Raw genomic sequence first — 27,941 nt, forward strand, 5'->3', positions numbered from 1 at the left:
CAAGGAATAAGATTGCACATAAGTGTAAGCAGTGCAAAAATGTGGAAGTGGAAAAGTCACAGATGTGCTAGAAATTGAATACAGGACTGTAAGAAAGCAATGGACAAATCAAAATAACTAGGAAAAAGTAATAAAACTATAGGGTCAGAATTAGGAAGGGTGAAGAATGATAATGCCCTTGTTACTACAGAAGTTAAATAAGTGGCACAGATAGCACTTGTCAAACAAAAAAAAATCCAATAGCATTGACTTTTATTCATTCATGTTAAGTCACCTGAAATGATATCTGTTGCATTTAAATGCTCATTAATGTAAATGGCTGAACAAATTCATTTTAATGGATACTCACTCCATTAAAAAAAAAAAAAACCTCAATATCCCACATAGTTAAGTCACTTCAACATAGCCTTATGACAACTCCCACACCAAAACAGTACTTTATTTTGTAAATTTTGACCCATTATTACTCCCATGTTATGGTTTTTTCAGCTGTCAAGTGTACAACGTGAAGAAAAAATTTAGTTAGATAGGGGTTGCACCTGGAAAATAAATTTCTTAAACTCCATATACACGTTTCAAAACTGCTGGGTCCCAAGTCCATCAATGAACTCCCAGGCTGCCAGTATCATGTGCAGCATACTAAAGCTACACTATCTGAATAGCTTATTAATTCTGCAAAAATCAGGTCAATCAATGTGTCAACCTGTAACAGACTGCACACTTTTAACTGAACATGGCAAAATATTCACTCTCTAGAACTTTACATCATCATTTGATGTCAAACAATGAAGCAAATCCCAACAGTATATACAAAAAACAGCTTTGCATTTACAAAAGATTGTTTCCCATACTGATTAATCCAGGCAGCTAACTCATTGGTTTATGCAACTTTATTGAAGAAAAATAAATCAATTACTAGCAGAGCTATTAGTTGATCACTCATCCATTGACAACTTGCATCATTTATTCAGTGCTATATTAAACAGTGTATTGGAAGATAGATTAACTAATAGCTCCAAGCCTCCTAACAATTTAAATGAAAATTACAAAATGTTTGAGACCCTATTTTGGAATACAAAGGGTGTTTGACTTCCAATTTCCATTCTCTGTAGAACAAGAACAGGTCATTCCTTTATTGACATGCATAAAATACATCACATTTTCTGTTCTGCTGATGCTATAAATTCAATACCAATTCTCCAGCCACATCAGTTATGAGCATAAAGTATATCATGTAACCTCAAATCTCTAACAGTGGAAGGCTTACACAAGAATGGATGCTGCTAGAATAATGCTGCTTCCCTTGATGTGGCAACTGAGCATCCATCTCCCTCCCCCTCTGATGATTCTTCAGCATGTTAGAGCAGTGAGGAATGGTTTTAGTCTCATAACCAAGTTAGAGTGAAGACATTGGCCACATAATACACATGCTCCATTTTTTTTAAAAATTCTGAATCTTGGGCAACTGTTCTCTTGTAACTACTTTACAGTTTCTAAAAGCAGTTATTGTCCAAAGCTGGAAGAACTTAAGTCTTCTCAGATGAGCATGTGAATGAATGGAGGGAGGTAAACAAAAAATAAAATTAAAAAAGATGAGGTCTGATAGGGGAGCAGCCGGATAAGAAAATCAAAAAAGGAACAGTAATTTAAAGTTTATTCCAGCTATAATGCAGGTTATTCTGACTTTAAGGTAGCATCACATGGCATACTTCTGAGTCCATTCCCGAGATATTCTGTTGTACCTGTAAATAAAAAGGATGTTATTTAAAAAGTTAAAGTAATTTTTAATACTTAAAAGGGAAGGAAAGAATCTATTTTACCTCTAGACTCACCAGGGAGTCACCTTTAATGGCTATGATTAGAATAAAGCCAACAAGGAAGAAAAAGCACTGATACTCAAAGCAATGTAGGAAACGAGAACTTTATGCTTCAATACAATGTCCTAATACACTGAAAGTAGTATTTTAATAAACACATAGAATGGCTAACAAAAATCAAAGACCTTTTCTGTCTCCTACCACTGAGCTAATGTTCTATTAGAAACTCTACAACTAGTATCCATTCCAACAAATTTCAACATTTAAAATTTTTTTTACAATTCATCAGAACAGCAGATTCTGTACATCTATAGCAATTTCCATTAAAGCCAGACCAAACAATGAACTAAAACATTTTTATCTGAATCCTAGACTTTGAAAAGTTACTTGACCCTGGATATTACCAAAAGAGAAAATGCCTTTGAGACTTCGGCACAGGCAGAAAAGTAAGACACTGGGTAAGGTGATGAAAGAGCAGTAACTTTCAAGACGAGGTGGGTGTCATGTGTTAATCAAAACCACGTGTTACTTTTAAAGTGTGGTGATTGGCGCTAACAAGCCCCACTTGAGACCTGATGAATGAGACTCTGGAGTACAACTGGGGGCATCTTTGTTTTAAAAGACCAATAGATAATTCATACCTGAGCAAGGTTATTTATTACTGAGGAAGATCACTAATACTGATAAAATGCTATCAATTTCTCCTTGTATTACAACCATGCCACAGGCCACTTACCCGAACAAATAATGAAGTGATAACTTTAAGAAACAAATATATAAAAGGGCATAGGAGAACTTTTGATTTATATTTACAGTTTGACCTCTATAAAACATTAACTTCATTTCAAACTGAGAACTAAACATAATTCAACCATTTTTCTAACTTTAACATATAAAAATTCTTTGCTCCAATTCATGGTTACTTCATTTAAGGATACCTCTTGTAAAGCCAGCACTTTAAAACAAAGGTTTTTATTTAGCATACGGGGAGCCACAAAGTACAGCTGACACTAATGCATGCTTGTCAGTAATGAACATTTAGTATAGATGGTGAGGCTTAAAAGTGTTTCTCCCTTACATTGTTACCTCTTGGCAAAATTTTAACCAAGTTACCACATTCCATATAGTACTGAAGTTTAAAATATACCAATTTTAAAGTTAAAATTTAAATACTGTAGTAGTTTGAAAAAGAAACTAAAATTTTCTTTTCTTACTGGTGCTAGATAACTGGTTTGCCATGCAAAAATACTTTCAAGCAATAATGACTATTGGGTATACTTTCACGCTAAACAGAGATCAAGCAGTTAAATGTACAGTTTTCAGAAAACTGCCACATCTGTTACCTTTTGTTAGTTAATACAGTGCCTTAACGCATGCAGCACTCAAGTGCTGGCAGTACCATGAATAAGCGCACCATAGAGTGCAGATCCTCTTACCCTACAACATAGCGTATTTCTCTGTCCACTCTCTTGCTAACCTATTGTACCTAATTGAACAAGTATACTTAGCATTAATTATAACATACAAAAGTTATAATGGTAAAGTTGTACATACATAAAGAATTCAATATATAAAAAATTTAGACCAAATTTTTACAACAGTACCGATATTTTTTTTCAAAAACATAATTGGGGTGAAGAAAAAATACCTTTCTTCCTCAAAACAAAGTGACAAAACGTTGAACATGTTAGAAAAATAAAACATTTTAGATGGGCTCTTTATTGCTACATAAACCAAAACCTAGTAATTAAAAAAAAAAATCACATTTCAGTAACTGGTTTTCTGCACATTTCAACTATCATCTTACCAGAAATAAGCATCAAGTCTTCTTGGCGTTGCCCTGACGACTTACAGCAAAGTATAAGCCTAACTCATTAAGAAAAGCCACTTTTTATACTGTTTTCTTAAACTAGTACATACTTACTTATCTCTGTCTGTTTTATAGATCCGTGCAATCTCTGGCACTAGGGGGTCATCTGGGTTTGGATCACATAGCAGTGAACAAATGGATAAAAGAACTGGAAGAAAACAAATGCCTGTTACCCATCATCAGGAATTTGGATAAATACAAGTATTTAAAAACATGTATTATAAACCTCAATCTTCAAAAGATTTTTATTGGTTTATATCTTAATCTCCGTAAGACAAAGCTTTACGGAGATTCTGCTTTATAGGAGACAAGTTCCTGGTAGGTAAGAAATACTAAAATAGATCTTTGCTGGCATCAAGTTTACTGATTAGCTATAAAAATCTGCCAAAATCAGGGGTTCTAAGACAGTCAAATGATGCCATATTAGTTTGTATTACTTTTTTTTTTTTTTTTTTGCCGTGCTGCAAGCCATGTGGGATCTTAGTTCCCCAACCAGGGATCGAACCTGTGCCCCCTGTGGAAGAGTTCTAACCACTGGACCACCAGGGAATTCCCTGTATTACTTTTTAAAATAAAGTGGTATAAGAATTTAAGTAACTGGAGTTTCTTGGTACTCTGCAGGGTGGGGGGACCTTGAATAAAAATATCTGGGGAACATCTGTGCAGTATTATTCTTAGCTGTTTGCCATGATAAAAAAATCCACTTTCTGTCCTGCTCTCGAGGGAGTTTCACAGAAATTCACAACTGCCCCCACTGACTGTATGTTTTGTCTTCCTGAATTTATAAGGTAGAGACCATATCACAAAAGTACTGGTTAAATTTAACAACGTCAAGATCTATTACTAAGTGGGCCTTCAACTCTAGCTCTTACCCTGTCCTGTTCAAAATATCAACTTAAAAGATGCCAAGCATCATGGAACATGTACCTAATTCCTTCTAAATGTCTGTTATGTGCCAGACACTGTGCAAGGTTTTTATAAAAGTTTAAGATATAAAAGCTTAAAGTGGTCAAAAAACAACATTATTATCGCACATATAATTTTAAACCCAAGTGCGGGGGCAGATATAAAACTAAACCCACGTTTATAGAAAAAGTATTCAGTATTACAGTGCATTCCCAACAATGGTTAAAAAAATAACCTGGAACCTAGTATTAAAGCTTTCTTAATACCAGATATCTGGTGTTAAGAGAGCCTGATCTGAAAAGAAACTTGAATGTATCCAAGAGGGTGAGAAATAGGCCTAAAATTATGCCTCACTTAAAAGAATTACAGCAGCATTCACCCAAATTGTTTTTCTTTCTCCCCGCAAAAAGTATTTCCTATCAAATAAAATTTTGGGAACACTACAAAGTCCCTTTAAGGAGATTCAAAAGCACTGTACAAGCATATGAAAGGCTTTATGATGTCCTGCCTTAAAAAACAAATAAACAGGGGCTTCCCTGGTGGCGCAGTGGTTGAGAGTCCGCCTGCCGATGCAGGGGACACGGGTTCGTGCCCCGGTCTGGGAAGATCCCACATGCCGCGGAGCGGCTAGGCCTGTGAGCCATGGCCGCTAAGCCTGCGAGTCCGGAGCCTGTGCTCCGCAACGGGAGAGGCCACAACAGTGAGAGGCCCGCGTACTGCCAAAAAAAAACCCAAAACCAAAAAACAACAACAAATGAACAAACAAAACCAGTTTCACTTTGCATTTACCATACTCATAAAAATAAAACTTTTGGTAAAACACAATTAACTATTTCAAGAATAATAAGTACTCAGCCAGAAATTGAGAATGCTTCGAGTCAGCTGCTATCCTCAAATATCTGAAATAATGTCATAATTAGCAACATTAAAAACTAATTTTGTGTACTAAGGAATGCCAATACCCCAAAACTGAAAATTACTAAAAGGCAGACTTCCTTCCCATTAAGTAGTTTTGTGTTAGATGATTTTATTTGTGGGGTAAAAGTGACATAAAAGCCACCAGAGTCATTCAAAGAGTAAGAGATGGAGAGACACTCCATCTCCATCTGGGATATTTACATGGAGACTGGACAACCTATTAAAGATGTCACATAATGGATCCCTATTGAAGTAGAAGAGCAGAATTTATCTACAGACCTTCCCAAGACTATACATTTTAGACTATTATTAGGTAGGAACAACCTACCATGATCACAAAACACCTAACTAAAGGTTTTTAAAAAAGGGTTTTTTATCTAAAAAATAATAAACACAGGAAAGCAAAATCACAATTTTTCTGTGAGAAAGCTCAAGTTTCAAAAGCTCTATTAACTTTTGGTATATCATTTTAGCTAAAATTTAGGCGACGAGTGAATGAGATGTGCAGGTGGCTTGGGACTGAAAAATACTGTAGAAATCAATTTGTTCCTTTCCCCACCTTTATCAAAAAGCTGTCATTATAAAAATACTCAGAAAAGTAGGCTCAAAAATGAAATTCCTTTAACTATTAGAAAATCAGCCTCTCAAGACTTTCTCTAAAACTATTTTACCTTTAGAAATAGTTAAAGCAGGAGACCACTGTGATCTTAGAATATCGAGACAAATGCTGCCATTACTGTTAATATTTGGATGATAAATTCTTGTTGTAAATGCAACCTAAAAACAAAAACAAAAAAAACTTTAGATATTTTTCCCAAATAAAAACAAGCACCCTAAACTTTGGCAGAAGACTTTAGCAAGACTCAAAATACTGTTAAAATTCTAAAAAATCAAATAGCTAAAACCTAATTAATACACCTAAAAGGACCAAATATTACAGAAACTGGTTTCTATATTCTGACCAAGATCCCTCACGGGCTCTCCTATTTTTAATTAAAATGGAAAATACAACTTTGGGGCAAAAATTTTATTGTCAATGATATGGTGGGCTGTTCTGAAGGTTAACTTTTGGCCCTACCATATCATGAGTATCAAAGAGCCATTTGAAGGGTATTTAACATTCACTTAAAAATAAGAAACTTCCAGATGTAAACCAAAACACCCAGGCCAGCTCATTTAAGGCATCGAGTTACAAAGGTATGTATTTGAGCCTCCATTTCCACTGTACATAAAAAACACAAATTTGAATATCACAAAGGCATTTCATCTAAAATAACTGTCATATGCACCTATAATTGTGAAGATAGTTTTAGTGAAGTGCCAATGTTCTATATATATTATCTTCCATAGTTATTCATATAGATTGAGTTTATCTCAATGGCTCAAAAAGTTAAGGACCACATGCTTTTAATACCTATAAACCGGTCACCCCAGTGCATTAAGCAACTCTTGAGTTTTGATAAATTTACTGTTACGTGTGCAAGCTCAAAGCCCAAAATGTATTACAGTCTGTCTAAACCCCAATACAAATACGGTATAATTTTTAGCAACATGTGAAAATGCATACTGAAGTTGGATATTTGGAAGCCTAGTATTATAAGACACTAGGGTAACAATCCAAATCTGTATAAGCACAATAAAGGGGAAAATAAAAAAAGCTTTCACATGGTATATTTGAGGCTTGCAACATTAAGGATACGGCAATTCTCACCTCCACTTACAAAGTTCAAATCCAGATTCAGCTGCTCTTTTAACTAAAGGTTAAGAGTCAGCATTCAACATCAGTGATTCAACTCAATATATACATTCAGCCTCAATTATTCTTATTCACTATACATTCATATCAATTTAACCTTGACTTACACAGAACCCTAATTTCTAAGAATTAGAAATTCTTATTTTTGGAATAGAACACAAATCTATACTCACAAATTTGGAGGGGAAATACTTGCCTTAGGTGGTTTGAAGGGGTAGTCTGTAGGAAAATGAATTGTCAAAAAGAATACACCACCTTGATATGGGCTGTCATTCTGTGAAAAGAAAAATATGCTTAACTCTATTTTAAATGTTACTGCTAGATAATTCATGTAACATTTCTATTTTCTAAGCATTTCTCTAATATGAAGCAAAATTACCTATTTACACTGCAAGAGTCTAAATTATCCCACAATGAAGTCCGTATTAATGAAAAATCACAATATTTACTACAGAACAATGAACCCTACTTTACTTAGATCCTACTTTATGAAAGTTAAAGAAATTTAGATAAAATAACCCAGAAACACAAGGTTCTAGACCCCAATTCTCACAAAGTATACTTAGCAATAAAAGTCTACATAATAATGTACCAAGTTATAATTTGAAAATATAAGTTTACATTTATTTGTAGAATATTTCTTCTAATGATAGTCATATATACACAAATGGCTTTGTACCTCAACAGGCTATTCTGGTTACTGGCAAACCAAAAAGTTAGGTCTTGTAGGTAACATAACAACTCCCTTCAGTAGGACAAGTAGAACAGAAACAGAATATGTTTTTAAAGAAAGTTTAGTTCCCAACTGGCTCCTCAAAATTCTCATTTAAAAACCATGAAGTCTTGGGACTTGCCTGGTGGCACAGTGTTTAAGAATCTGCCTGCCAATGCAGGGAACACGGGTTCGAGCCCTGGTCCAGGAAGATCCCACATGCCACGGAGCAACTAAGTCCCTGCGCCACAACTACTGAAGCCCACGCGCTTAAGAGCCAAGTGCTCCGCAACAAGAGGAGCCACCACAATGAGAAGCCCGCGCACCGCAATGAAGAGTAGCCCCCGCTCGCCGCAACTAGAGAAACCCCGCACACAACAACGAAGACCCAATGCAGCCAAAAAAAAAAAAAAATTAATTAAAAAATAAAAACCATGAAGTTTTTTCTTCAAAAGCACAATACTGAGTTCTCTACAGCCAATCAATACACAGGATTACTAGATTTGGAAAACTGTGGAATGTTTGTTTGGTCCATTTCAACAGAAAATACAGAATTTTAAGCTATAGCACTACTTTTTCTCCTTTGCTGTCCTGCCCACTTTGAGTATGAAGAACTCCTCAGTAAGTAAATATTATACAATGTTAGTATGAAGTAACATTTGGGAGAAACTTGCGAGTATTTTACATTTATTAACCAATAAAAGGAAAAAGACGTTCCCATTTTATGAGTTGAGTAAAATAGGACTTGAAATAACTTAGTGAAGTATACAATTGGTACATGGTAGAAACAGGATTTAAACTCAGGTCTTCTGAAAACCACTGCTTGACTCGGATCAAAGAATGATGACAAAAGATGGTGATCCAGTCAAGGATTTTAAGGTCAAATTTTTTTTAAAAAAAGAGATTGCATAATTGTCTCTGGATATGCAAAGAGCCAACCTGAAGACGTGTTTGAAAATTTGCAGTAATTGAGTTATTACCAACACCTATTCCCCTCCATTTGAGTGAGGATGTATACAGCACTAATATGAGCCTTTTTATATGCCCACTCTGTGAGGCAAATAACCTTCACAGGTCTGACGCTGTAAGTTCATTTAATCCCCAGACCTCTGTAAAATAATTAAACATTAGTTGAATTACTTTAACTCCGCCGTTCTATTTACTAAGTATATGTAAGGGACACAGAACAATTTCTTATCTTGATGAGCTTACAGTCTGGTAAAGGGAGATACAGTGAAATGTTATAGCTATTATGAAAAATGAACGAGGGTGGGCTTCGCTGGTGGCGCAGTGGTTGAGAGTCTGCCTGCCGATGCAGGGGACACGGGTTTGTGCCATGGTCTGAGGATCCCACATGCCGCGGAGCGGCTGGGCCCGTGAGCCATGGCTGCCGAGCCTGCGCGTCCGGAGCCTGTGCTCCGCAACGGGAGAGGCCACGATAGTAAGAGGCCCGCAGACCGCAAAAGAGTAAGGTACTAAAGAGGAGTTTTCACATATTATTAGCCTTTGCAGGAAAAACATAATAAACAACATAAATTGAAAAATTCACCCTTATGTAACAATAAAACAATACCCACTGCTTTAGTTCAAGATCTTACTTCAGATGGACCAAATATTTTACTTCAGATTGTTTTTGTATCTGATTCTGCTCAGGCTGCCAACAGTTACATTATTCACAGATACGGTACTTTCTTCTATGGCTATGTATCATAGATTAGATGGAAGTTAATGTGGTTCTCAAAATAATTTCAACAATGTCTTTCTTCCAGCTCCGTTTACAATTTAAAAAAGTCAGGCACATAAATATCAGAAACAATATGTAAGGAAGTTAGTTTCTCCTCACTGCATCAATTCTTCATGGAAATTTCCCTTAACATAGCACAAAATAACCAACAAAAGTTTAAAAACCACATAACAAGCAACACTGCCACCTTCTTTCAACGGTTTATTTTTATCGGCATTTGTGCTTCCGCAGTATCTTGCCTTCGGAAAGAATAAGCTAGCACGTAGTTTTTAAGAACCAAGCATTTTTGTTCAACCATCAAGATTTCCTTACTATAATCCATCAAAATCCAATAGTAACTCTGTCATGACACCTCAATTAGACGATCCACACCTTAGAGGGTCAGAAATCTTTAGTTCTGTGACACTGCCATCACTTTGACCTAAGAAGCACTCCAAAGCAAAAGTAATTTTGTTAACGTTTATTCTTCCAGCAAATCTGCGATTTATGGATTGTTATGCCACCACTAGCCCTACTGTTTTGGGTCACATCTGCATGCCACTTAGGGTAGGCATACTAACAAAATAATATTACCTAATCAAACTGTGACGTTCTGTCATAAAGATGCAGTCAAAAGCCAAAACAGCATGGTTGTTTCATTGATACACTTCATAGTAAGGATAATGATTAACCATTTACAAGCCGGCATCTAAACTTAGGTGCTTACTTACAAAACGTGCAGTTAAAACCTGCATTTTGGGTGAGTTTTTATAACTTTTGACTCACTCCTGAAATTACCCAACAGTGAAAATTAACCTCCTCAGAAAACAAGTACATTTCAGAGACTAATGTTACTAAAGCAGAACTATGCTGTTATGGTATAAATATATTTTTTGCTCTTGTTAATCGGGAATATTTAAATAGTTCTGAAAATCAAATATTTGTTTTCAAAAGCAGAAAACTGCTATTCCTTTATATTAAAAGGTTGCTGAAAAAATTAGCAAAGCATAGCCATAATCTGAAATACATATAAATAAAAAATGTTTCCTGAAAATAAAAGCAAATTAACAGCTGAAAAATTCTTCAGGATAAGCAATCTTCTATTTTGTGGAAAATTACTAACAAACTCCTCAATTATGCTTCACTTTGATTTACTATAGGTGCATTCCTTACCTTTTGGAAAGGAATAAATAAAATAACGAAGTCTCAAAAGTCAAGCAGAAAAACATTACACTGATTTAAAAGAGTTGGTTTATTATGCACACCATCCAATTTTAAGTCTTAACTACCAACTCTTTTGTGCTTTATTAGTATAGACAACTAATTTTTATAATGAAACTATCTTAAAGCACTCTGAATCAAAGATGAGCTTTATTTGGTATAGATATGACAAGGCATTTTACTGAATTCCTTGCTTTGAAAATTGGTGATCTATAATGGGAAAATTCTAGAAGTTGCAACTCTAAGTGCCTAAGTGGACCTGGTAGAAATTGTGGCAGACACACATTTCCTGAAGAAAGGAGGCAGCTGCTACTCCACCCCACACTTGTAGAAGGAGGGTCTAGTGAGAGGGTTTTTATGTTAAGATTATCAACTTGTAAAACACTGTGTGGGCCAGGACCTCCCTGGCGGTCAAGTGGTTAAGACTCCATGCTTCCGCTGCAGGGGGCACGGGTTTGGTCCCTGGTCAGGGCCAAAAAAAAAAAAACTTTGTATGGGCCAAACTGGGTAAGCCATGAGTTACTTAACTATATGTATTTAGGGGGGGGGGGGGGGGGGGGCTGGGCGGGAATCACAATTTTGTCACCAATTAGACAAAAGCAAGCACTTAAAACAATAAAAATAGACCTTGAGGTAACTGGAAACAACCCTGACTCTGTAGTTTTTTCATTAGGATCTCAATCACAGACACATCTCAAATTGTTAAACTAAATATCCCCCCTCTATGTGATTTACAATCAGAACTGCTGAATAAACACTTGCTAAACCAACCCACCCACTGGCTAGCTTTTTTTTCCAAGGGCATTTCTTCTTTTAGAATTATAAATATCTACTTACTGACCATTATCTCACCTAGTACATTACTGCCAGTTATGTTGAGATTAAAATACCGAAAGGGGGAAGAAAGCAGAAAATTCAGTAACACACACACACACACCCCCACCTCAGAACAGAAATTTAGGTGCCTTCCACGTCAAAAAAAAAATGTTAAGTATTGTTCAAGATACAGTCTTACCCCAGGATGTTTTACTGTGCTCTAATTCTGTGAAACTCTTAGATGGTATCCATAATTCTGAATATTCAATTATCCAGCACATACAGTTTCTTATCTACCCAGGATAGAAAGGAATTTTGCTGTATTCAAAATATCACTTTCTAAGGACTTCCCTAACGGTGCAGTGGTTAAGACTCCACACTCCCAACGCGGGAGGCGCCGGTTCAATCCCTGGTCAGGGAACTAAGATCCCACACGCCGCATGGCATGGCCAAAATAAAATAAAACAAAGTATCACTATCTACCTAAAAATATTCAAATTTTACATGAAACTGAAGTTCTATAAAAACTCAAATATCAAAATAATACAATGAAGCTAGATTTTAGGCAGCTACAAGAAGAGAGTAAGATCTTTGAGTAATATCATGGTACAGCCAGAAAACTAATGGGCTATAAGTCAGGAAGCTCTGTGACAATACTTTACATTGCTATGAAAGAAAATTAGAATGGAAGAGGTATTTGATAGGTCATAGAAAAGCTATACATACTCTAGAACCTGAACACAGGGACAGACACTTACAGTATACTTAACTAATGACCAACTGTTTCTTTCAAAATCAGTGCAACAACTATGGCATATCTCAAATAAAATTACAATGTAATAAAATAAAGCTAAAGGCTTAATTAAAAATTACTAACTACATCAATGCTGGATTTTCATTAAAAGCAAAAACTTAATTCTCAGTACTTACAGGTCCCATAATTGTGGCTTGCCAATGAAACACTAGAAAAAGAAAACACTCTTGTTATTATCTAAAAATACACAAGCTTTTTTGAAACTAACCATAAAAATCAACTTGAAAATTACTTACTATCATCCCCAACTGGACCTGCAGAACATTGTGCTGGAGGGTCACGGGCCAAATCACTAAGTTCCTACACCAAGACAGAAAATGCTGGATCATGTAACCATAATAGAAAACACAAGCAAGTAAAGACAGTCGTCTGCTTCCAGTTATTTTTACACCATTCTTTAAGGGACATATAATCACAACTTACATCAACAATACATTCTATTAGGAAAGAAAACATAAGTAACCCCAGTCCAGTTTCTGGGACACACTAGGCACAGTTATTTTATGGACACATACCAAGACAATCATCTCGGCTAGGGGTTCATAAAAGCACACACACACATCGCTATGAAGTTTTACTGCAGGCATACACCTCGTTTTCCCATGCTTCACGGATACGCGATTTGGGGGGGGGGGTTGTTTTGTTAAAACAAATGGAAGGTCTGCGGCTACCTGTGCCATCTTCCTAACAGCACCTGCTCACTTTGTGTCTTTGTATCCTATTTTGATAATTTCTGTAATATTTCAAACCCTCTACCAGTAAAGAAAGATTACAACTTGCTGAAGATCCAGACGACGTTTTTTTAGTAATAAAGTATTTTTAAATTAAGGTACATTTTTAAAGACATAATGTTATTGAACACTTAATAGACTACAGTAGTGTAAACGTTAACTTTTATACGCACTGGGGAAGAAATAAATGTGACTTGCTTTATTGTGATATTTGCTTTATTTGGGTGGTCTGGAACCAAACCCTCAATATCTTTGAGGTGTGCCTGTACATGAACAAAAGCTGTCCTCTTACAAAATGAAAAAGTTGTAATCAGACACTTTCCTAGGTTAAGAACTTAGGGCAGTTATCAACATTCATGTTATTTGCTGAGCTTTCAGACCATCTCAGAGGCTCTGTCTTAAATACTGTCTGCTGTCTTAAATACTCTTTTTCTGAACCACACTACCCAGTGACCACATTTTCTCCTTAAAAAATCTCTCATGGGGCTAGGTAAGTACCCCGTTTGGTTTGATCTCCTTATTCCTCAATTCAACCTTATCTTTTACTTAACATTGAGTATATCTCTGGAAAAACCTTCCTCTCCAGGTAGAAAAGCACTGTGCTTTTTTTGCTAAGAAGCAAAACAAGCAGTATCCACAATTCCATTTGACCTTATATTTCCAACATAAGTGTAATTTAGCCCTTCCATGACTTGTGCATAACCCATATGGGTAATCTAGTAAGAAAACAGAGTTGCTTCTTTACAAGTTTAAAAAAATTAATGATACAGCTTTATCTCTATACACCTATATATAAATTCCTACAGTACAGGGATTTATAGACCTTTGAGATAATAATGGACTTCTAAGAAAAAGGCAGGGAATACACTGCAGGAAGACAGATCAAATATTTGCCTTTACTATGGGCAAAATAATGCACTTCAGAAAACAGCCAATTGTTCAGGAATATCAGTCTAGATTCACTCCGTTAAAAAAAAAAGATCAACGCAGAACTGTCCTTGAGGGGTAATCATTTTACAATATACATATATCAAATTATTATGTTGCACATCTATTACATTATATCTCAAAAACAAAACTGGGACAAAGGAGTGCCTTGATATACACTTTGCCAATTTGCTTCTGAATCTCAAACTATGACTGCTTATAAGGTTATCAAGGCAGCCAGGGAATCCCAGGAGTCACAATCTTAAGATGACTGGAAGATCAGATCAGACTTTTATGCTTGCCCATGTAAATATACCTCATTTGTTCAACATATTTAAAGAAAGGGGGAAAATTCATTCCAGAAACTTAGATTCTGATCAGTACTAATTACAGAAGCTCTTATCTCAGAGTTAAGCAACTAGTTGAAAGAAACTGAAACTATGTACAGCTTTAGCTTAGAACTGAATCATAGTTTTTTGAGCAAAAAAAATATACTGGCAGCTTGAACTAATCAACTATCCAAATGACTTTTTCATAGGCCAGATCAACTCTCATAAAGCATTTATTTGCATTCCATGATCAGCCACTTTATTATAATGGCAAGCTACTTCAATACCATCTCAAGGTATATACTTTATTGCAGATAAGGATTGAGCATAGTCTAACTGATATGAAGAGAACTTTTTTCCATGTTCCAAAACTTATTTAACAAGTTCTGTTGTTTAAATGATCCACCAAAAAAAGATAAACCAGAAGCTAACTTATGCAGGCTAACTTCCTCTGCCGGAACATAAGGGTCCAAAGAAGTCTATTTTAAGATTAAAAACTTACCTGTTCCAAACCACCCTCTCCCCTTTCCTACACAACAATAAAGACGTGAATTTTCAAAAATGCTACTAAAACCAAACACAAACTTGCGCATACAATTCAAATGCTCAAATATAGCATCATGAAATGAGGACAATGAATATGCACCTCCCTCAATATGGATCATCAGTCTGGAGTCTCACTTTTAATCCAATTTAGACCCACTATTTCCTAGGCTTATTTCCGCATCTCTAAAACACAATAGAAATGCCTGTTGTTACAGAATTTTTGAAAGAATGAATAAGATAAAGTACTTCAGCACACTATCTGGCATATAATGTATTAGGTGCTCAGCAAGTGGAACACCCACCTTGAAGGCAAGATTTCCTAGACAGGCACTCAAATCACTTGTTTACTAAACAAAAGCAAAACTGCTTTATAAATAGGGTACTTATTATAGCCTTAGCTTATTTAAATCTTTTGCCTGTGTGATGAATTTTTATGCTTAGTTGTCTATAACATACTCTTCTAACAATTATATGGCTCATGCTATGATATATGTTAATAATACAAGGTCAGCAATTCGAGGGCTATTTGTGGATAGGCTTTTAAAGAAACCATGTTATTGAGTTGTATGAAATTACTAATACTTGACCATTTCTGAACTGCAATTTCATATGGTTCTACCTAAAACTGTCAGGTAAGCATGTGAACTCAAATATTACTAAAATGAGTTTCTTACACGGATCTACCCCAAATTTATGTAGTTTTCTGTACTTACACACTTTTACATATGTTAATGATAAGAAAAATATCTAGCATTTTTAAATTAAAAAGTAATTTAATGATGGGTGGTCTAACAAAATACCCAAGTGATGCTGAAACAACATAAACTTCAGGAATCTATAAAGCTGACCTAGAATATATCAACATCCTACTTCGAAGTTGCACATTTTATGAAAAATCTAAGAAAACATTTTTTAACGAGTCTTCCTGCACATGGACATCTCTGAATCACTCAGCCTCTATATGCTGACATTTTCACTCCTTTACAGTGAATGTACAATTTCAGAGAGCACTGAATTTAAGCTCTTCACTCCCATAACTTCAGGCTCTTATTCCCCTCAGATAATTTCTAAATGCCTTATTTTCCAAGTCCCCCGTGACTAAGACACCTCTTAAGTAATACTCAAAGATGTAATATTCGGCCAAGTATGTACCAAAATCGACTTTAAAATCAACATTAAAAAATGACCTAAAGTAATTTTAAGAATCAAAATATCTTTTAAATCATATACCAGCACTTACCTCAAAGATGCCAACTAATTCTCATGACATTATTATGTCCATAGCAGAAGCAAGTAAGATATAAGAATATCTTAGCAGTGAAAATATATGAGAAAAAGCATAATAAGTCATCTCAGATGCTCTTCCATGCACCACTGTCTACTCAAACCCTCTTCTCCTACTTTCCTGGAAATGCTTTTCTCATACTCCACAGGTATGACTGTAGTGTTGGGGTGACTGTCAGCCACCATTAACCAACTACTCAGAAAGGGTAATCAGAGAATTTTGTTCCATCTATCCCTACCCAAGATTTTCAAATTGAAGCTGGAAAGGACACTTTTTCCTTCTCTAATCAGGAGCTGTAAGGATGTGACCCAGAGCTACTGGCAGGCATATGCCCTGAAATTACATGGTGAGTCCAAAGAAAAAGAGGCCACATTGGGCAGCAGAGATAAAGAACTAACTTGGCATACAGACACACAATTTCAGTTCCTGAGGTTGTAGCTTGCTCTAATTCCTACAGTTACTGCTTTGATTGTTAACCACCCCAGTTTTCTTCAAGGGGCGGAGGCAGCAAACACAGAGTAAGGAGAGATCCACTCTAAGCAGAGTGCTACCTGGGTCCCATTACCAATTATACACATTTTAATCCACGAAATATGTTGCTTTAATCTTGCTGTAAAACATGTAAGAAATATAAATGAAGCAAAGTCTCAAAAGGAAACTAGAGGAAGCAGGGAGAAATCATGTGGCTTACCTAGTAAAAAGTTAAACTTTCAATAATAGGAACTAAAGATTAACTTAAATCCATTTCTAAAATAAAAAGTGTAATATCAGCTCAAGTTACACCCAACAAAGCATTTATTCATTTATATGAAGACTACCTTTTTTGGTGTCAAGTATGTTAGGTCTGAAAATACCAAGATAGAAAAGATAGAACATGAATGCCTCCCCCAACAGACTGAGCTAAAAAAAAGCGCAGACATAATACAAAACCAAAAAATTATATTTCAAACAACCTGAGTGCTTAAAGTAAAGGCATTCAACTGCTTTGTGAATCCTGAAAAGGTTATCACTAACCTTGCCTGGGTTTAAAACAGTGACATTTGAACTGGGTCTTGATGGAAGGATAAGCATTCAAGGTAGAGAAACTAATTCAAAACCAGGGGTGTGAAAGAAAACAGGCTGTAAAAACTTGCTTGTAGTTTGGTATACCAGAGACACAACAGGGTACCGGTAAGGGAGTAGCAGATGTGGCTAGAAAGGTTAATCAGGGCTGGATCTTTTGAGAGTCTTGAATATTATGGCAAAGACTATTCCACAGCCAATGGGAAGTCACTGATTTTTAAGCAGGAATAGTTTTTAAGTAGGAGTAAGACAAATGAGATTTGGATTTTTTGATGTACTAGCAGTAGTACACTAGGAGTGACTGACTTTTTAAATTATTAATCCTAAAAGCAGTCATGTATCTGTGTACCTAGCTTGACATTACATTTTTACTATACCTCTTTCAGATTTTAAGTTTTGCAGATATAACAGAAGATCTCTCCTGTACTCCCCAGATGCCCTTCCCTTTCCCTGACAGGTTAAGACTATCCTAAATTTGGTTTCTGCCATTTCTCCACCTTTTCATTCACTACTACACATGTATATAGCATTGTTTGTGACAAGGTCAAGGACTTCTAAGAACCTGATGAACTACTGACCCTCTATCCCTCAAATACACATGCCCACACAAAATTTTACTTAATTTATGGGATGTCAAAGACCCTCCTCACCCTCCAAATTGTAGGAATACCTACTACAAAGGATGTATGAGTAGATAACTACATTAGGAAACTACAGCAGTAATTCAGGTGAGAGAACATAAACTAAGTCACTGGGGATGAAAAATATCTTAAAACACTGATCACTTTACCTTTACAACCACCTTATGGAAATAGGTCTCATCTCCATTTTACATTAGTGTCGCCCCCCCATGGCCGCCTTAAGAGGGGAAAGGAAAGACTGAGTTCAGATACAGGACATGCTGCGCTTCAGGATGGGCAGGAAAGCAAAGTAGCGTATCTACTAGATAACCTGAAAAATAGGTCCAGGGATACATTTAAGGCTGCTTTCTCAAGAGTGTCCTTGCATCAAAGATGTATTTAAGTTAAAGAAATTTGATATGGTACTTGGCAAACTGGAGAAAAAAAATTTCAATCACACCAACCCAACTCTTCATCAAGACCACTGAAATAAAATAGTTGGCAGGGGAGTTTGGCACACACTAGCTAAATGCTCCACTCACCTTGAAAAGACACTGGATCAAGGACATATAATACAGGGTACGATGCTAAAAACTGTACTCTCCGTGAAAAAAAAAAAACCCACCAAAGTTAGACACTTCTCTGCCACGGTGTACTCTTTTGGGGAAATATTCTCCTTTCGGGATCATCTTTCTCTGAATTGCTTCTCCTGAAACCTCCTGAACACCTGGCTAGTGTGAGAATCCAGGCCTTCTCCCACTGGGAAATACGTTTCTCCCTTCCCTTTAAAAGCCTAAATAGACCGATAGGAAAAGGAGTCAATCAAATTTCTCTTACAGGCAACCAAAGGTATAGCTTAAGCCAGTGAGTGTTCTCATCTGGAGGTACATGATTAAACATTAATGAGTCTGACCATTCATTATGTGGGGCTCAAAACAGAAAGCCTACAGTTTGTTTTGAGGAAGATCTTTGCTTCTATCATCATGGGACACAGTATCTTTGACAACTGACTGTTGGAGATAAAACATGAAAAGGCTGAGAGAGACACTGGCCAAGAACAGAAGTCTAAACATACTGCTAAATATTTGGTTTTTGTTTCTCTAGTCTCTCTACATCTTCCTCACTCGATATGAAATGACCAACCACAGACTACAAAGAACAGGAAACCAAGGTATTGAACAGATTAGAGGCTCTGAGAGATGTTAGGGAAGTATAAGAAATGGTCACTGCCTCCAAAAGGCTTATAAACTGGAAATACAAGAACTATTTATGAATAACTATAGAGCAGCCATGAGTAGATGAGCCTTCAGTAAGATTTAAGACTTCCGGTAACTATTATTTACACATTCTGCTAAACATTCTTTCAATGACAGCCATTACTTATACATTAGATCAACATAACCAAAGTCAGCATTTATGAAAACAAAATTTGTTTAATCAGTTCTGCTACTGAAGTGTAACTCCCTGTATAACCTTTTCTAGTTTGTCCAGTTCCATCACTCTCCCAAGGGCTGGCCAAAATTTAACCCAGATGACTACTGTGGTAAGGTCAAGTACAGTAGTTAATTACGATATTAAGTACAATAATTACCACAATGTTCCACGATCATGTTATCCCAATCTCTGCCATCCATCTTGCATCATCACACAAAGTCATAATAATAGCAGTATGGATACATTTCCTATCATCACTTTTGGGAAAACTTGAAGTCCATCCCATTACTGCAAGTTAATTTCTTGTATTTTATTCAAGAGTCCATTTCTTTCAAAACTTTTACTTGACTTCACGATTTGTTATGAGCATGGGAATCAACACTATGAAGACAGCCCTTGGGACTTCCCTGGTGGCACAGTGGTTAAGAATCTGCCTGCAATGCAGGGGACATGGGTTTGATCCCTGGTCCGGCAATATCCCACATGCCGCAGAGCAACTGAGTCCACGTGCCACAACTACTGAAGCCCACGTGTCCTAGAGCCCGTGCTCGACAACAAGAGAAGCCACCGCAAGAAGTCCGCGCGCTGCAATGAAGAGTAGCCCCCGCTCCCTGCAACTAGAGAAAGCCCGCGCACAGCAACCAAGACCCAACACAGCGCCCCCGCCCCCCCCAAAAAGGACAGCCCTTGCCTCTTAAACCTATACTGAGCAACATAAAATACTATCTTGGGAGCTGGATGAGATGAGGGCATGAGGTAGGAAGGAGAGTAAGTGCCTTTAAGAAATTCTGAAATAAGAATCACCCTCAAAGGACCTTTACGACCTAGCAATATAAAGGTATATATCTTGACCAATGATAGAGGTCAAAATGCAATAGTAATTACCCAATGAGGCAGACAATAATTGCTCTAGTTCTTATAAAGATCAAGTTTGCTATGAAGTAAACAAAAAGTTTTTAAACTTCAATGTTGTGAAATTTATTTTACATACCGCACGTGGATACAAATATCAAGGAAGGAAACAAGTATCTCAGAAATGCATGGTTACCAGAAGTCATTTCAAAAGAAGGAAGCTTGGCAAAAAGATTTTGGGATCTGAACAATTTCATATGTGGACGTAAGAATGGGAAGGAATAGTCCCCTTAAAAATCATTTTAGTTTGGAATTTGTGATTTCTTCTAAGAAATTCTGAAAGTTTCTTTTACATTAAAGATTAAGAGGGTAGGGCTTCCCAGGTGGCGCAGTGGTTGAGAGTCCGTCTGCCGATGCAGGGGACACGGGTTCGTGCCCTGCTCCGGGAAGATCCCACATGGCGCGCAGCGGCTGGGCCCGTGGGCCATGGCTGCTGGGCCTGCGCGTCCGGAGACTGTGCTCCGCAACGGGAGAGGCCACAACAGTGAGAGGCCCGCGTACCGCAAAAAAAAAAAAAAAAAAAAAAAGATTAAGAGGGTAAGTGCTGCATACCATGTCTCATTACGTCACTAACAAGAAATTAACTTCCTGTTTAGCTATAATTATGAGACAAGTATGCCTGTTCATTCAGACAAGGTACAAAGAATAGCTTGAATGAATAATACTGTAATTTTCTTTCTTTAGATCACCATTAAAAATAAGTCACTTCAGATTACTCAAAGCTGTTCTTTTGTAAGCAGTATCTCTAAATGGGCAAAGACAAAGAGCCAAATTTAGTTCCTAAGCTTTGATCCATGAAAGCAAATAAGGCATTTTATAGATATGAAAAACAAAAATTAACAGCAGTCCAGTGGTTGAAGACATTCAATTATACATTAGCCAGGAAACTGTAACAAGGCTAGGATTAATATGAGGTATTCCATCCTGAAAATGAACAAGTAACCAAGAAGTAGTGAATCACAACTAAGACCCAAAAGGTTAAATACAACAAATTTAACTAAGAAAAGCTGGCTGGAAGTCTCTGAATGATACAACATTATGTTCAAAGTATAGTTGGAGATAAAAATCCGATGTTTGGGCAAAGTATAAAATACTCATTTGAACTTTTCCCCTCCCCACGTAACAGGACCGAGGGTACCATTTTGAGACTAAATCTCATCTAACAACATAGACCAACAAATGATATACTCACTAAACATACCCATTTTTCATTACACTATACAATTTTGAAATAAGATCATTGTTATGGTAGCAAAACTAGCTCAAGAGCACAAAATTTCCAGTGAAATAAAAATCATTTAATTTTGTTAACACTAATTTGTCTTGGAAAGGGAATTAGTTATAAAAAACACACTAAACAGTGAAAAATATATATATAACTATATATATATAATATCGTACGGAAAGGCATTTAAATAAACCTATCTTTAATAATTGGTAAATCTGACATTGGAATAACGATTCCCCTTATTTTAAAAAAATGCTTCCCTTACTTGATTTATAATAATTTTGAAAAGCTGTATAGAGTGACAAATACCAATTTATGTGTTTACATGCTCGTTTCCTTCACTCAAAGAAGACATCCTCATGGGTAGTAACAGGCTTCCCTATATTTTGTCCCCTGAGACTAGACTACTGTGCCAAACAGTAAGACCTCAATAAGTATTGATTAAATGATTATCCCTTATGTCTGAGGTTCTTAACCAGAGGGAGGCTTCAGAATCACCTAGGGGACATTTCAAAATTATGCCTGTTCCCAGAGAAATGGTTCAGTAAGTCTGGCAAGACCCCATGTACCTATATTCTTTTAAAAGCTGTTAAACATTCTGATATATAAATGTAACCCATGTCAAAACCCATATACACCAAAATCTAGTAGAATGCAAAAGCTAATCTAGGATTTGAGAATTCAATCTGAAACATTCTAATCTCAATACTAGGAATTTGGTGTCTTCTTTAATAAACGGATTATAGTGAAATGCTTTGTAAAATCCTCAAGAATTGACTGTTATCTTAGATAACAAAGGACACCTGAACGCACAGAGTTAACATACAATATGATAGAGATATCCAGTGATAGTTTTTCCCCAGTGTTAGCAAGAGTATTCAACTTTCCACTTGTATGATAACTACTAGAATTAACATTGACGGTGATCATGATGAAACCAAAGCATAGTGTCAACATCACCCTTATTCAAATAAAAAACTGAGGTCATTACATGATCAGCATTTCTCAGTCAACAAACGCCCTACAAACCAAGTTAGCTGGCTAAAGACAAGCCTTGAGACATGATGCATACAGCCTATAGGCTTACTGGAAAGAAGTTTATGATGCCCCCAGTGATTAGTCAGCACATAGTAGTTCCCTTAGTCCTTGAAGATACTAACCGAAAAGAAATTCACTACTTTCAAAACTTATGTTAGCTAAAATCTAAACTCATAAATTAGCTATAACCTAAGAATAAAGTTCAATCCCAATTATTTAAATGTGAAGTGGGAGGAGAGAGCTTATTTCAGGAAGCAAGATTAAATTTAGGAATTGAAATTGTTCAAAATAGCAGACAGCATGGAGTTTAAGAGCTCGAGTTCTTGAGGTAGACTATCGGATTTGAATCTCAGTCCCTTACCAGCCATCTGACCACAGACAAGTAACTCACTCTATACCTGTTTCCTCACGTATAAAATGGAATGGTAAGAGCATCCATCTCATGTGGTTGTTGTGAGAATTAAATAAGTAGATACTCATAAAGGGCTTAGAAACAGTGTTCAATACAGAGCAGATGCTAAGTCTAGCTGTTAGGAGAATGATGCATACAAAAGAAAACTTTTAGAATACCAAAACCCTAAAAAGATGACATGACAACGTAGTGGTTAAGAGCACACACTGCAGAGCCCAAATTGCCTAGGTCCTAATCCCAACTCTGCCATGATATGAGGACCCCTTTTTTTTTTTAAACCTCTCTGTGCCTTAGGTTTCTAATTTTAGAATGGAGATATTAATTATACCTACTTCCTTGGGGGTGTCATAAGAGTTAATTCAAGTGCTTCAAACAGTTCTGACACATTGCAAACACTCAAAGCATGAGCTATTCTTTCAGGTTTGGTTCATATTACATTTTATGTAAAGTTCTCTTTAAACATCCCCAAAATACATGCACTGTGGTCATTCTGTTTGATCAGAGTAGTAAAACTGCCTCTGGCTCCCAAACACCACCAACCAACTAGGGACTTCACATATTTTATTCTTGTTGACAGCCTTATAAGACCATAGCTTGTCCAAATAAAGAATACAAGGGGGGGAAAAAAAAAGAATAGGGCTGTTTGATAAGGCTGCTTGGTCTAAGAAATATTCAAAAAAACTACAACATAAGCTTTAGAAAGAAAACAAATTTAAAAGCTTAATCAAATGAACTGCTATTGATTAAAAATATTCCAACAATAAGCATTCCAATAAAATGATCAGTGAGGAACAGATATATCTTAACATTCAGAATCTGGGGGGCTGCAGACAAGAATAAATTAAAAATAAAAGAGATGTGCCTAAAATAAAGAGCATCTCCCATCAGAGTTGTCCACTTGCTAAAACTGTTTGAATCTGGGACTTTTTTTTTTTTAAAGTTTGACCATATGATTCTGACAGTGACAGCTTAAGACCAAACCACATGCACAACAAAACTTTTCTACAGGTTGAATCAAAAATGTCCCACATCAACACTGTTTTTTTCCAGTTTGGAGAGTGTTATGTCAAGTTTCTGTATTACACAGATCTTCAAAGTATTTACAAAAGGAGACAATCTGGTATTGATGAAGAGTACTAGACTCGAAAAGTTCTTTAATAAAAGCTCTTGAAAATTAAAGTTGCAGTAATAAATTGAGTGCCTTGTGCTAGGGGCCTGTTTAAAGCCACACATTAACTTATTTAATCCTTAAGAAAAATCTTGGACTCTAAAATTTGTTTTGCTCACTGCTGCAACCCTAGTGTCTAGAATAGTGCCTGGTACACACCAAACACTCAATTATTTATAGGTCATACACAACAAATATTCATTTTATAGAGGCACACAAGTAAATTTGCCGAGCCCTAGAATTCTAACTGGAGCATTTCTGCTCCGAAGTTCACACTCCTAACCATTATACTGCCTCTCTAGAGCTTTTAAATCATTAAAGTGGTGTCACAGCAGCTGGGTATCACCTGTAAAAGAAAAAAAATCAATGAGACCTTCCTTTAAAGTGTTCTGTTCCACGTGCATAAAAATCTATGGATTTGAAATTATTCCACATCTTAGTGGCCCGAATTAATTCCTATAGATAAAAGGTTTTGATTTGTACTGAATACTACGTTCAACTATATTGCAAAATATAACTATGCTTCTCCAGTGTGTTGCTGGCCTTCAAAGTGGTCATAGAAAGAGATGTTTAATAATCCTTTGTACTTTAAGCCTTAACTCCTAAACTCCTCTCTTTTTCCATGGTCTCAAAAATACAAAGACTGAAGTTTGTATTTCACATAAGCCCCCAGAGACAATGCAGTGATGGCCTAAATCAAAATTTACCATTTCAACATCAATACTTTGAATCTAAACTTTCATCATTCATAAGATACCAGTTTTGCCAAATAAGTTCCAAAGTCACACGTTAAATAAATGTAAAATTAAGCAGCATCAGGTCTATTTTTAGTAAAGCCAAGTCCTTGCCATTCCGTCCATGTAAACTATTTAAAAAGCAACCTATCAAAACCAAAGTTTGTAATCCACAACCTCCTCTATTTCCTAGTTTCAGTAAGGCTGAATTTATTCCATGGCATTTTTTTCAAGTTAGCTGTAAATACTCCACCCTCCTCGATTGTGCAAGAACCAAACACATCACACACAAGTTACAAAAAAGGGAAATACAGTCTGAGAGTCTGAATATAGATAAGTCTCGAGCAGGAGATCTTAGGGCAGTGTACAACCTGATGTAAAAGTTAACATTTAACAAAGAATATTATTTCATATTATTACGAAAAGAGATGCCGGAAAGAGCCTGAACCACTTAAAGCAGCCGCCATCTTAAAATGCGGGATAGAAGTTAGAGCAAGAAAATGAGACTAAACCACCGGAGGTGGAGGTTCCGCTCACCCACCGAGCCTCGAAAAACCCTATTTTTTCCAACACGGATCCACAGTGTACCATCAAACCTCGTTTTAAATAGCTTAACAATTTCCCCGGAGGCTGCTATGAAACGGACTGAGGCGGACATAGGTACACCTACCCTCCTCTCGCTGCCACCACACTCTCCCCCCCCTCCCCCGCCAAAGCAAAACGGAGCTTCCAGAACGGCTTTCCATCAGTTCCCGGCGCGCCTCTGATGAACAGTTTCGGGTGAAAAGCCGCAACTACAAAACACAGAAAGCGGCAACACTGTGTCAGCCCACCTCCTCCCAGCCCCACTTACTCCTGTGCAAGCTGCCCAGAGTCGAGCAGTTTCTGGCCAGGCCCATTCACTACTCTTCAGCCAGTGAGACTTCTACCCCGACCCCTTAATCACGTTCGGCACCCGCCGCATTTCTTAGGTCTTCTCTCCTCTGAGCTTCCCCCGTCTCTTCTTCCAGAAGGCCTGGAGCCTTGATCTTACAACTAAAATAAGTTTCCAAGCCCCGAGAATAAGAAGCGCCGTGACATTTGCGGGAGCGTCTCCCGGCAATTCCGAAGAGGGACTAAACTCTTCTTCTCGAAGAATCGAGGCGCCTGCAATCACCACTCTCCCTCATCGCTAATTTGCACCGATTCCATTGAAACACGCTCAAGATAACACCTCACTTGCCGCAAGTGCTCTGTTCCTGAGTTTTCCCCCTCGCTTCTTCTTAAAGTACAGCCGCGTTCCCCATCCCCCAATGGACGAAGTGACCCAAGGAAGAGTCTTTCCGAAATTATACGCCCCCCCCCCAATGCCAAGGCTCTCCCTCCTGGCTGGGCCTTCCTTTTCTCTCACGCCCCCATTCCCTCCGCCCCATGGGTTACCTTATTAATCCGTTTCAGCGCCATAGTCTGTGCTTTTCGTCTGGCTCCTCACTATCTCGGTGTGTGTTCAAAGTTCCGGCCAAAACTCTTGATTATCCCGGCGGCTGGGAAGGATTGTCTCTTGGTCTCACACCGGCTCTGCCAGACACAGGCGCCTTTTGCAAAAACGGAGCAGATCAGCACTCGCACAGGCCCCGCAGAGACCCTGACGAGTCCAAGTCCCTCAAAAACGGTCGCGATCCGGGGTGGGTGGGGCGGCAGAGCCACCGACAGCCTCTATGCCGAGCTTCGGCCCGAAGAGGGGGCGAGGGTGCCGGGAAGAGCGGAGGGGTGGCTCCAACTGTGACTTCCCGGCCTCTCGAAAGGAAGAGACCCGGGTGGGAAAGGAAGAGGCGTAGGAGAAAGGGGTGGGTGCGGGGCAGGGTCCGGGGCCCAGCAGAGGAGGAGCCGGGGCCTAGTCGGCGCTACGCCGGCGTCACTAGGGCAAAGAAAGGCAAGGGGGGAGGGGAGAACAGGAGACTCCGGACTGACGCCCGGCTTCTTTCGGCCGCTGCTCAAAAGTGCGGCCGGGGAGGGGAAGGAAATAAATCAGAGGCTGGATGTGTACCGCTGTCCCCGCAGCTAGAGCTATGCTGTGTCGGCCCTGACGCCACCATACACTCCGCCTTCCAGCGCGCTCCCGCGCGCTCCCGCCCGCCCAGCCACCGCCACCACGCGCCCGAGCTGCCCCTGAGGCTCCGGCTTAGGTGCGAGGACGCGCCCATTCCCCCTCCCCCTTAAACGGGAGAGGCCCCGGCGTCCCCAGCCTTCCCACCCTACCCCACCCAACAGGCTGGTCACTCAAGCCACCGAGGGCCTGTATTTCCCTCCTTACCCGGCCGGCCACTGGGCCGGCCTCCCTTCCCCTAGCCGTCCACACCCACGCGTACAGAGGGGCCGGGGCCTCCCTCAAGCTGCGGCCTCGGCCTCCTCCCCGCGCGGCAGCTGGTGCCTCCCCGGCCCTACGGGGCTCACGCGCACGACACAGCCACAAGATGTCCGCTCTGACGGAACTACTGCCAGCTGCCACGCTCCGCCCCTCCCCCCTCCTCCTGCCTCTTCACCGCCGCGTATCAGTCCGCCAACGCCGCCGTCGCGAGCGCGGCGCGAATCTAAGGGCGAAAGAGGACGGCTTGCTCCCCAGGTCCTGGGCCGAGCGTATCTGTGCCAACCCCCTTCTCCTTTTCGGAACAGCACCTTCTTACTAAACAGATCGGAGGTTGGACTGGGAGGGCGGGGGCCGGAGGCAGGTCATGGGCTGGGGGGAAGGGTAGACGAGCGGCGGAAACCCTTAGACTCAGAGAAGCATCGAGAACCGGAAGGAGACCATGGGAGGAAGGTAATGGAAGCGGCAGCTGCGCGGTCGAGCCCCATGCCCCTCCCGACAGCGTCCCCCAATTTCCTCACTTGGTATTGAGGAGGCGGATCTCGCGAGAATCTCGTGGCTGGCTAACAGGAGCTGTAGCGCTGCAATGACTTAAGGGCAGTTTTGTGCCCTCTTCCT

At 38.4% G+C, this 27,941-nt stretch overlaps 1 protein-coding gene across 5 annotated transcripts; it reads right to left on the bottom strand.

Moving 5' to 3' along the window:
- Nucleotides 1-230: 230 nt before the first annotated feature.
- UBE2D3 (ubiquitin conjugating enzyme E2 D3) lies at nt 231-27,941 on the bottom strand. Of its 5 annotated transcripts, none has more exons than XM_027117025.1 (8): nt 27,845-27,941; nt 26,399-26,553; nt 12,790-12,853; nt 12,670-12,701; nt 7,464-7,541; nt 6,183-6,288; nt 3,742-3,835; nt 231-1,742 (listed from the first exon to the last, which is right to left on the bottom strand). In XM_027117025.1, the coding sequence occupies exons 2-8, from the start codon at nt 26,420-26,422 to the stop codon at nt 1,697-1,699; spliced, it is 444 nt and encodes a 147-aa protein (XP_026972826.1). In that variant the 5' UTR covers nt 26,423-26,553; nt 27,845-27,941; the 3' UTR covers nt 231-1,696. The 5 variants fall into 5 exon arrangements, with proteins under 5 accessions (XP_026972826.1, XP_026972827.1, XP_026972824.1 ...); XM_027117026.1 differs by lacking the exon at nt 27,845-27,941 and adding an exon at nt 27,494-27,647; XM_027117023.1 differs by lacking the exon at nt 27,845-27,941 and adding an exon at nt 27,328-27,457.

Source organism: Aethalodelphis obliquidens, unplaced genomic scaffold (assembly GCF_003676395.1).
Source record: "Aethalodelphis obliquidens isolate GAN/ISIS:26980383/991018 unplaced genomic scaffold, ASM367639v1 scaffold17, whole genome shotgun sequence".
NCBI lineage: Eukaryota > Metazoa > Chordata > Mammalia > Artiodactyla > Delphinidae > Aethalodelphis > Aethalodelphis obliquidens.